General features: G+C 35.6%; 1 protein-coding gene across 1 annotated transcript; it reads right to left on the reverse strand.

Moving 5' to 3' along the window:
- Window positions 1-3270: 3270 nt before the first annotated feature.
- LOC111876143 (indole-3-acetic acid-amido synthetase GH3.6) lies at window positions 3271-5607 on the reverse strand. Its single transcript, XM_023872671.3, has 3 exons — window positions 5127-5607; window positions 4128-5041; window positions 3271-4013 (listed from the first exon to the last, which is right to left on the reverse strand). Exons 1-3 carry the CDS (start codon window positions 5456-5458, stop codon window positions 3427-3429), a joined length of 1833 nt encoding a protein of 610 aa, XP_023728439.1. The 5' UTR covers window positions 5459-5607; the 3' UTR covers window positions 3271-3426.
- Between the last annotated feature and the right edge of the window lie 5787 nt (window positions 5608-11394).

Genomic DNA, 11394 nt, shown 5'->3' on the forward strand with positions numbered 1-11394 from the left:
CATTTGTTTTTAATATTTTTATAAAATTTGTGACTTAGTGTAGTATTAACGAATTTATTTATACACAAATTTTTTATATTTAGAAGACTATTTTTATTATTCCCATAGAACCCACAAAATCAACGAGACACAACTAAACGTATTTAATTATTTTGAAACCAAAATTTTATCCATATTTATATCAAAGATAATATTAATAAATAAGTCCATAATAGAAGTCGATGATAGTTACATACTTGCATCAAACTTGAAATGAGTGTCCCAATCAAGATGTGTGATGGATCAACCAACTGGGCTTTACTTGATATATCATTTAGTAAACATATTCATCATCATATATCCAAATTCGATTAAATGAAACATAATGTATTTTTAGGAAAATGTATTAAAGTGATAATTAAATTCATTCGTTTAAAAACATGTTAGTTTGGTTTAAAGAGCTAGTTAAACATGAAATAGATCAAACACTTGAAATGGGTCCAAAATCACTTTAAATGTATTTGATATTGTAATATTGTTACAAACAATAAAATTGTTTTTAGTAAGAAAGAAGATTATTCTTAATAATTTTTAATATACTAATTATCGACATAAGTTTTTAAAAAAAAATAGACAAACAAAATGTTCACGTATCAGCCTGGCCCACCATGGCTTTTTCAGTATGCTAACTAATAAATAATAATACTCTGACTATTTTACCAACTCCAAACGAAATGCATCCGTATGTTATTTTAAAATAAAACAGACATATTTAATAGCTTAATTATTTTATAATATTCAAACAAAATAAATAAATAATTTAACCATTTTGAAGAAAGCATACAATGACCCCTTGTAGTCTATTTCCTATTATTAGCATTGAATGTATCATATAATACAATAAAATAAAAGAGACATATCTATTATATAGTATAAGAATTATAAGAGAATGAAATAAAATATTGGATGCCAGGCCTGAAATGGGCCTAGGCCCGACAGGAAAAAGCAAGGCATATATACCTCTCACGTGTGATGATGGCCCAGTCAATTTGGACTATATGTCTTTATTTTCCACACGTGTATACGACCAATCACATAGGACGTGACGTGTTGCAATTCCGCCGTCAATTGCGCGCGTCGTATTTCTACATTCTAGAAAAGGACTTAACGGTATCGCTAACGGAATATTAAATAATTGACGGTGGTTTAGATGTTATTCCGAAGAATCACTTTCTTTTATGAAAATAATGTAATCAATATTTTCATAATAATAACACGATTTAGAATACGGATAGAAATTATTGGCAAGTTGAATAACCCATATTCTTTTAATAGTTAAAATAAATGATCAAACTTTAGCTTAAAACCCATTTTAACAGTTAATATATTAAACACAATATCTCTGATTTAGCTTGAAAAAAAACGACCCACTAAAGTAAATACAGTTATTTAGTATGAAAAGATATGAGCCACTAAAAGAAACAATTATTCAGAGGTCTCGATTTCTACCATTTTATTTTGTTTGTTTCTCACATAGTATTTGAGTTTGTTGGTCATGACTTTTATGAAATAACATGTTTGATGTTTAATATAAGATACATGTACATGATTACATTGTTCTTAATCATGTTTTTGAATTAAATTCTTAATATAACAATATATTTTTAAATCCTATTTAATAAATTAATTATCTATAAAATCTTAAAAACAAACAACAAGTCGAATTCGTGGATCAACCCAAACCACATACTAAAAGTTAACAATTTAAGACTTAAGTCTCGAACAACTTTTGTGATTTGTCTAATCATCATGGCCAATTGTTTTCTTTTCTCGGATAAGATGATTGTTGCATAAAGATGCTTATGTCTTTTTAAAATTTTCCATTTTCAAATGATTGAAGGGTGCACTTGAATTGTACGTAGGAGCATGCCAAGTCCCATGAACTTTTACCAAAAAGGTGACACTACTATTAGTGCTTTCATTTTAAACTTTACCATACATATCAAATCAACAAAAAAATTATATTGCATACTTATTTATGCATTAAATAAAAACCAGTCGTCCATACACATCAATGTTCTTTTTTTGATCCATTTCATGTGTTTTTTTTAACAACCGATAAATGTGTTTTTTTGGTCTTTCTAGATTAATTTTTTAATGAGTAAATATAGAAATTTCTTGCTTCGGTTTTGATTATAGTTTCATACAAATAAAATGCATCATGTGTGCATACCATATGCCTTTAACGTGCTTCTATGTTTTCTAATATAACTTGTATATGTATATGTTAACCGTAATATAATATAGTTTAATTTAAAAAGTAAATGGTAGTAAAATTATTAAGATATTCCTGTAAAGAAAGTTATCTAAGGTCTAAGGATAACCCTCTAATTGCTCAAAGCAATCCCACACTTTGTGAGGTGCAAGCAAGAGTTGACATAAACACTTGAATTGCACTTCGTTTAGTTTACTTTGCTTTTAGTACGTGTGATTGTAACTTCTTTGATTTAATACTTACCCCTTTTTCCGCAATTTGACTTTCAAATGTCAATTTCTTAATAGTGAAGAATAATTTAATAGTAGTTATTTCTCAGGGTGGTGCTAAATTAATAGACCACTTTGAAGGGACATGTATGTTTGTTATTCACTTATTATTCTCAGAGTTAGTGGTATTTTTTGTATCTCTCTTAGATTAATTAGGTTTAATTCCCTTGTTTTCCAATTATTGTAACACAAGCTTTTGGCGTCTAGATTGTGTCTTCTTCAATAGTTTAGTTGATCACGAATATAAGCTACCAATCTAAAATAGTTTTACCAATCTAAAATAGTTAATTACATTAGTAGATATTAAGTTTATAATAATTTACGGGCAATATAATATAATTACGTCACAAACAAGAAACAATACATTTTATGTTATACAAATTTATATGAATTATAATAGCCGAAAGTGAAAACATGCTCAAACTTTTCAAATAACGGTAGACCGGATGCAATGCACATGTTTATTCCACTATCATTCCCAAAATTCATCTTTTTGGCCCGATTTCAAATTTCCAATAATTTTGATCAACATTTCGACATATATATTTAATTTTGTTTTGTATGTAACATGCATGATATATATCAAGTATTTCTCATGCAATAGATTATGATGCTTGCTGTTCGAAAAGAAAATGTATGCATGGCAAAAGTAATGAAAGAACATGTTACTTTTCTAACAAAATTTAAAAGTATATGTGTGTGTTTTCACTTTTCATCATCGTCAATATCAAAACAAATATACGAAAATGAACAAGACATAACCAACTTTTCGATTCCCAAATTGTTTTTGTACATACCTTACTTGAAAATACTACCATAACATTTAAAGATGTTAAATGATATAAACAACATCATTTTTTTTCTTAAACTCCTACCTATAATCAAGTCCATCCACATTCATAATCAATGAACATTACTCCATTGCTTTTGCCCCGGAAACCATTTTGGACACTTTGGGCTAAAATAACTCGACACAACCCTCGAGTTTAACAGTTTTATAATCGGCTCAAACTTTACACACCTCGGAGTCTTGTACTGATTAATCGAAGCACCTAAACTTATAGCATAATCCATCAATTTATCAAACGTCCCGTTTTCAACAATCTTGATCTCCAATGCTCCTATGGACTTATCCGAAGCTCGCCCTTGCCTATAAACACTGTTCAACGACTCTTCAATCGTGAGACAAGAATCTTCAAACACCGAAGCTGGAACCGGAGTTAACCCATTTTGGCTAACCTCCCAAAAGATCACATAGTGACCAGGGATCGTGGTTGTGTCAGCATAGCTCGTGTACTCGGTCAATGTCGCACCAAATGGGACCATGTGGCTAACCGCGTTCTCCACTGCTTTGTGTAGCTCCACTTCGTCAGTCTTGTCTGAATCAATACTCAATGCCACATTCTTTCTACAAATGAAACTGAATTGAGGTGCTTTGTTCTTAAATCCAACGACTCTAAGAATATCACCAACTCGATACCTGTAAAGACCTGCAATTTATTCAGACTCTTTAATCAGCATATATATATATATATGCAGTACTGTTGTACATATAGCTATAGCACAGATGAAAAACGTGAAAATTTGAATAGAAATTAAGAAACCTGCGTAAGTGGTGACAACGAGTTCATATTCTTGACCGAGTTTAACGTCTGCGAGATCGACAAGTTGTTGCCTCTCTTTCTCATCACCTTTCGTGGTGCTCACGCCATTGTTGCGATGAACAGGTAGGAACTCGAAATATGCCATGGTGGGAATGAGTGTGTACGCAACCTCACTAGGGCTACAAAGTGGGTTCAAATTAACCCCAAAATAACACTCAGAAGATGCATACATTGTGCACACAAGAGGGAGTTTATTGCTATAGTAGTCAAGAGTTGGTATATACTGAGCCATGGACCCGGTAACGATAACGTCGACATACTTTGTGTTCGGCCATAATCGCATAATAATCCCTTGCCATGACTTCCTTGAGCACTCGAGTTCGATAAAATCGGCAAGATTCGGGTCGGGTTTCAAGATTTTCATCACGGATTCCCTCACCAACGGGTCGGTGATAATTGAATTCAAAGTACCCGTGCGAATATCATGGCTCAAAAGATTCCAATGCTTTTCTAAAAACCGAATAGCCCGGATGAATCCCGAAGCAAAAACCGCCCCGACCCGAAGAACTTCGTTGTTTAGGTACAACCCGCAAAGCATTTGGGAATACATGCTTTGATACGAATCGGGGCAAAGAATGGTTTCGTTCGGGCTCGTGTAATTTGTATACGGGTCGTAAGGTCTTTCTTTGAAATGGGAGCTTTTGTAGTAACTTGTCAAAACGGGTCGGGCCACGAGCCCACCGGGGGTTTTTGCTTCGGATTTTATAAATAGAAAATACATGCCTTTGCCTTTATCCAAACCGGGTACAAACCGGTTCATCACTGGCATCAAAAGACTGTATAATAAAGACCTTCTTCCCAGCTCGTCTTCAATGGTGGGCATCAGTTTTCTCTCTCCTCCAGATGTCCCAGAACTACAAATTAAAATAACAGGTTAAAAGTATATTCAAACTACCAAAACACTGTAAACTGATGGATTTACGTAACAAAAAATGGTACCTTGTTAAGAATTCGGATATCGGGTGGGAGGAAAGAATCGGGGATTTATCGCCATTTGCGATCCGTGTAATATCGTTTTGGAGATCTTCATAGGTAACAACAGGGACAAGTTTTTTAAACGTTTCACGATCAGTGTAGCCGGAAAGACCATGGCGGATTAAGTATTCGACGTTGGCATTTTGGGTGAGGATTTCGGAAAGGATCTGTCGTTGGACGTTGTCGGGGTTCGAGGTGACGTCTTCGATGAATTGAAGACACTTTTTGTTTTTCTCGGTGAGATTGTAGTCCGTCAGGGTGGTGGAGCCGTTGTTCGGTGCCTCAGCCTCAGGCATGGTGGCTTACGACGGTGGTGCACACTGCACAGAGAGCAAGTGAATGGTTTTAGAGAGAAAAATGGTGGTTGTGGGGAGGGAAGAAGAGAGAAGGTATTGTTTATATAGACGAAAGATGGAGGCTAAGGTCTAAGGTGCATAACAACTGGGTGTCGAAGGGAATGGCATGAGTGTAAATTATGTGGCTACTATGGGTGCTTATTTGTGATGACCATTGAATTCAAACGATCATTTCACCCTAAATAGAATCTCAAATATCATAAAATAAATTAGTTATTAGGTTCAACTTTTTTATTTGCTTTATATAGTTTATTTCTCTTAGTTTTTCTAATGTATTTTACATATTATATTTACTTAAATAGAAAAATACAATTGGTGAACGTAGTTACATGTTAATAGATTAGACACTTAAATTTATATAAACTTCAATAAACATAAACATAACAATACTTACTAATTACGTTCTATTTTCTATTTTTCTTATATATTTTTTTATTGTCTCTCTCTCACACACACACACACATATATATATATATATATATATATATATATATATATATATATATATATATATATATATATATATATATATATATATATATATATATATATATATATATATAAACTTAAGTAATCAAACTCATTATAGTACGTCGTTTTGTAGCATATATACATTGTAATTATCTAATGTTCTTTTAATTCAATTTCTAACTTGATTTACTTCTAAATTTTTATAAATTTTACATTTATCTTCCTGTTACGTAATTTTCATTTTCAACTATAATATATATAGCTTAATAGTTGTTCGACAAAAAAATGTGATGTAAGAGGAAAATAATAGTAAAATTTCAAAAATCTTGAAAATAAATCAAGTTATGATTGAAGTTTAAGAACAATATAATGAATATATCAAACAAAACGACAGATTATGATGTGTTTTAGTATCTAAGGTTATATACTTTAAATGGTATTTTCATTTTTCATATATATATATATATATATATATATATATATATATATATATATATATATATATATATATATATATATATATATATATATATATATATATATATATATATATCATAAAATAATAAGTTTGTGGATATAGTCCACATAATTTAAGTGAAAGATTTTAATATAACAAAATTGCTTTGAAAATTAATGGGTTTTTAAAATTTTAATACTAAAAAACTTTTTATATGAAAGAAAAAGACAGGATGTGTTGCTTATTATTATTATTATTATTATTATTATTATTATTATTATTATTATTATTCTCTATCAAAGATGTTATCATGTATTCCAATAATATTCCTAGCTAATATCAGTACAATCTCAACAATAAGTCTAATGATATCCAATAGAAAATTAACAACATAAATTATATATACTATTAATTGTTAAAATCTAGAGGAACAGAAAACTTTTTTCTCTTTCTTCTTCTTCCACTTAAGTTTTTCTTTTCATAAAAGCACCTCTTCTCTTCTCTTTTTCCATTTCTTATGTTTTCTTCTTATCTGTTTTGATCGACGCTTGCCGCCCTTCTCCTCCAATAGTATTTGTTTCTGTTTTTCTTAACCTCTTTCCTTTTTCTGTTGCCAAGCCTCCACAAATCCCGTTTTATTTTCGATTTCTCTCAACCCACTGCCATGGAAGAAACAAAATTTGTGACGTCTGACATCCATCTCTTTATGCATCAAATCACTTTCTTTACTCAGCCCACCGTTCCAACGCCTCAAAACGACTCACCACCAGTTAGAAGTTGTCGCCTCCTGCGTTTCACCTACATCAATTGTCGGCTTCGACTTCCCATCGATCTACAACCATCAATTTAGGGTTTATTGCTCCAGGTATGTAACCAACTTGATGATTGTTCCCGATTTCCAAATCGTTTAGCATCAATGTTGATTAAGGTTTTTAAATCTTGCAACAGAAACACATCTGATTTGCTTCAGTCTATCCTTCTTACGAGATTTTGATAGGATTGGATATGCACCCGTATTTTGCTGCCATCATCCTCCATGTCTTCCTTTTGCTTCTTCTTTATTCTTTGTGTTTCCTTTTAATCGACCGATATTATTCAACGATATGCCTTAGGGTCGGTGATAATCGTCGACAAAAGGGAGGGGGATGTTCCTCGATTTCCGTTACGGATGTGGGATGACCAGCGATGAATTGGGCAGGAACAAAATCAAATTCTTAGATACAATCTCCTCAACCTTTCATCGCCAATTCTAAAAGGTTATATTTTTCTCCTTTTAATCATAGTATATTTGTAACATCCCGTATATTAAATAAATAAATAGATAAGGGTTAATATGAATAATAATACTAAAGTAAATAATATTTAGCAGAGTGTTGGTATTAGGGAGATAATTGATATAATTTTGGATTTTGGGGGATAAATGTGTAAGCTATGGATTTTATTTGAAAATATTTGAAGGCTTAAGGAGCTGATTGGTAATTTCGGGACCTATGATGAAAGGATTTATGAAGATATGGGCTGTTAGGTAAGTTTTGGACTCAATTTGAAAGAACTTTGGAGTGATGGGGGCTATATGGTAAATTTCGGATGTTATTTGAAAATAATAAAGGGAGGAGGGATTAATAATGTGAATATGGCAATCTTGTGAGAATAGGCCATGGATCAAACCCGTAACCTTATTACTCCCCAAATCATAACCCTATCTTCCAGCCGCCATACGTGATGCTCAGCTGCCTTCCCCCCTTCGTCCACTGTTCCGATCAGGCAGGGCCACCTGCCGCCTCGACGTTGAGCAGTGCCATGCAAGCGTTGTTGTCGGAGGGGTAGTGAGAAGTCGGAAGCTCGGAGCCAACCGCATAGACTACCGTCGCAGGTGACCACGAAGATTGGTGTGTTCGTGGTTGTCGCTGAATCTATTTCTGCCGGTAATGAATCCCTTCTCTTCTCTCGTTATTTCTCGAGTCCTATTGCCGTCGTAGCTCCGGACGTTTCCATTGTTATTGAGCGTTTGGCTGCCATCAGCCACCTTAAGGTTGGTGGCAGTGTGTGTGTCACTACGTGTATTTGGTATTTACTTAGCTTATAGTGGCGAAGGAATGCATCCAATCGAATGTGGGTGTGTATGAGCTGTCGGAAATCGCAAGCAACCACCATGGCTGCCAACCATGGTGGCTGCCGCCCCCTGCCACCGTCTTTTCCCGCCACCAGCCAATGTGGAGGGTGGCTGTGTGTGTGCATTATGTGTAAAGTGATATATGTGATTTTTGAGTCAAGATTTCAAGCCACCATCATTAGAAATGGTGGCCGCCGCCGTGAGCCGCCACTGACCACCACTACCTGAGGTGGTAGTGGGTGGTGCTTAGCATAGTGAACCCTAATCGGCCCATAATTCTTGATCTGGGCTAGTTTGATGGTTATTGGGCTAAAAACCCTAATTAGGGCTTAGAAAACCCTAATTTTGGGGTTTGTGGGTTTAGACCTATTAGGACCCGCGTTTGGACTAGTGGACTAAAGTTGTGACTCATGCCGATTTCGTTGTATGATGGATTAATGGAAAATGGACTTAGTGGGTTAAGTTCTTAATGGGTTAAGTGAGAAACACTTAACCCTAATCATCATTTTATGTGAAAACCCTAATTTATACTTGGGCCTTGTGTTGGGTCATCTTGTTAGGCTTTGGTGTTTGGGTCATTGATGGGCCATCCAAGAGCAGTCATGTGAACTAGAATATTTAGATGGGCTTTAGGGTAAGACCCATATGAGGGTTTGGGCCCAATTTGGAAAATTGGGCCATAGTTGGGCCATTAGAGGACTTTTGTGGATCAATTTGGTATTGGGCCTTGGTGGGCCTATTGGGCTTAGATTATTTATGGACCGGATTGATGGACCATATTTAGACCTAATAATGTGAAAGTTGGTCTTAGATCCTAATGGGGTTATTTGTGGGTTTGGCTTAGTGATAGAAGTCGGAGTGTAGCAGCAGCATTTATAGGATCTGTTCGCCATCCGAGGTGAGTCTTCTCACTATACTTTACCTTGAGTGGTAAGTAGGGTTATGTGACAGAGTATTTTGTATGCTATGTATGTGATGTGTTGCACTGCATTATTTCTATGTGATTTATGCTGTGTGTATTCCAGAGTTTACAGAGTTAGGACCGGAAGGTCCACAGAGTTAGGACCAGAGGGTCCACAGAGTTAGGGTCAGTGGGCCCACAGAGTTATAGCCTCGAGTGGCTAACATGTGTTATATGTGGTATTTTAGGGAACTCACTAAGATTTGTGCTTACCGTGTTATGTGTTATGTGTTTCAGGTACTTCTTAGGATCACGGGAAGGCGACGGCTCGATTGTACACACGAGATGAAGAGTTATGTTTTGGAGGATCCTGGATTACTAATCAAACAGTTATGGATTTGTGTTTTGTTAATTTGATAATTAGGGATTTTTGTGTAATGTATTATGAGAATTTTTGTGATTTAACAATGAAAAGTTTATATGAAAATTTACGACATTACAAGTTGGTATCAGAGCCTTGGTTTGAGGGATTCAGATGTAGTCTCGGGTATCTCTGAACTCAAATTGAGGATTTGAGAAAAATCTTCTAAAAAGAAATGATTAAAAAGAAAAATGAGTAAGAGTTTTAAAGATAAAATGAGATGTAGCAGTCTGTATAATCAGCCAGAGCCCGAACGGTGATTTCACAAAATACCATTATTTGTTTGTATCATGAGATGCTTGTGAGATATTTGAGCTGCATGCTAGATGATAGGCTAGGTATTTTAGAATTTAGGGCTAGAGTTGCCTGATTCTTAATGCCTTGGCCTAGGGGATGATATTGATTGATATTATATGCTATTTGCTTTGTATGAGCTGAGTAGAAGTGCCTAGCAAGAATCTTTTAGAGAGAGTCTTGAGTCGAGGAGTAATCTAGGAGAGATACCTAAATGAGCATTTGTGGAACCTCCTGAGAGAGTAGTTAGCTACCTGCGAGGGGTAGAGTTGCTGAGTTCGGTGATATCTTTTGAGTATGAGTAGAGCAAGTGGAGTTATCACCTAGAGTGGGTTTTGTGTGTTTATTCGACGCCAGAATGTTGCTTGATTCGTGCTTTGTGGAACTCCCGATGATGGGAGTCAGCTACCAATTGAATGTGACGATATTCAGGAGGTAGATGACTGGCACCATGAGGAGTTTCTCAGCAGCTGATGGCGGAGAAGTGTGAGAACCTAGGAAGATCCTAGGAAGCGACCTTAGTCAGATGAGTACGCTGACAGAGTATAGCATTTCGCCAGGAAGCGAGCACGTGTGTCGTGATTGGTGATGGCAAAGGTTGAACAGCTACTTAGGGACTCTGGGATGGTCCGTGTAGAGAGTATAGGTAGATGTGGAAGGTAGTATGGGCCCATACTACTGAAAGCGAAGGAGCCATACTCGATGGAAGGAGTATCCCGGAGAATCTAAGTAGCAGATTGAAAGGTGATTTCATGGTTCGAGTACCCTGATTTGTAGCAGATCGAGAGGTGATGTCATGGTTCGAGTACCATGATTTGAGGCAGATTGAGAAGAGAGAACATGGTTCGAGTACCATGATTCGTAGCAGTTTAAGAGGAGGTAACATGGTTCGGGTACCATGATTCATAGCAGATCGAGAGGTAGTCACATGGGTTGAGTACCAGGACGCGTGGCGGTTAGTGCTCCTGGTTTTACCGGTTATTCTGTGGTGATCGTCTAGACTGAGATTATATGTGAAAGAGTATGGGCCAGAGTGCCATGATGAACGAGTTTTAGTGGAGCATCCCTTGAAGGGGAAAACCGAGTTAACTCCGAGGGACTGTTGGTGAGATGCCAGTTGGAGTCGCAAGACTCAGGGATGAGTAGGGATGGTGCGTTAAGGGAGAATACGGTCTGGGCTGAGCGACCGGCCGATAGTGGATATGTCATTTTCTGTGGC

This window comes from Lactuca sativa, chromosome 5 (genome assembly GCF_002870075.4).
Source record: "Lactuca sativa cultivar Salinas chromosome 5, Lsat_Salinas_v11, whole genome shotgun sequence".
Classification (NCBI taxonomy): domain Eukaryota; kingdom Viridiplantae; phylum Streptophyta; class Magnoliopsida; order Asterales; family Asteraceae; genus Lactuca; species Lactuca sativa.

Bases quoted from the DNA above. Each gene is read 5' to 3' on its own strand.
- LOC111876143 (XM_023872671.3), bottom strand. From the start codon at position 5,458: ATGCCTGAGGCTGAGGCACCGAACAACGGCTCCACCACCCTGACGGAC. The intron at 5,042-5,126 runs GTACCATTTTTT...TTTAATTTGTAG, and splicing joins ATATCCGAATTCTTAACAAG to TTCTGGGACATCTGGAGGAG. The intron at 4,014-4,127 runs GTTTCTTAATTT...AATAAATTGCAG, and splicing joins CGTTGTCACCACTTACGCAG to GTCTTTACAGGTATCGAGTT.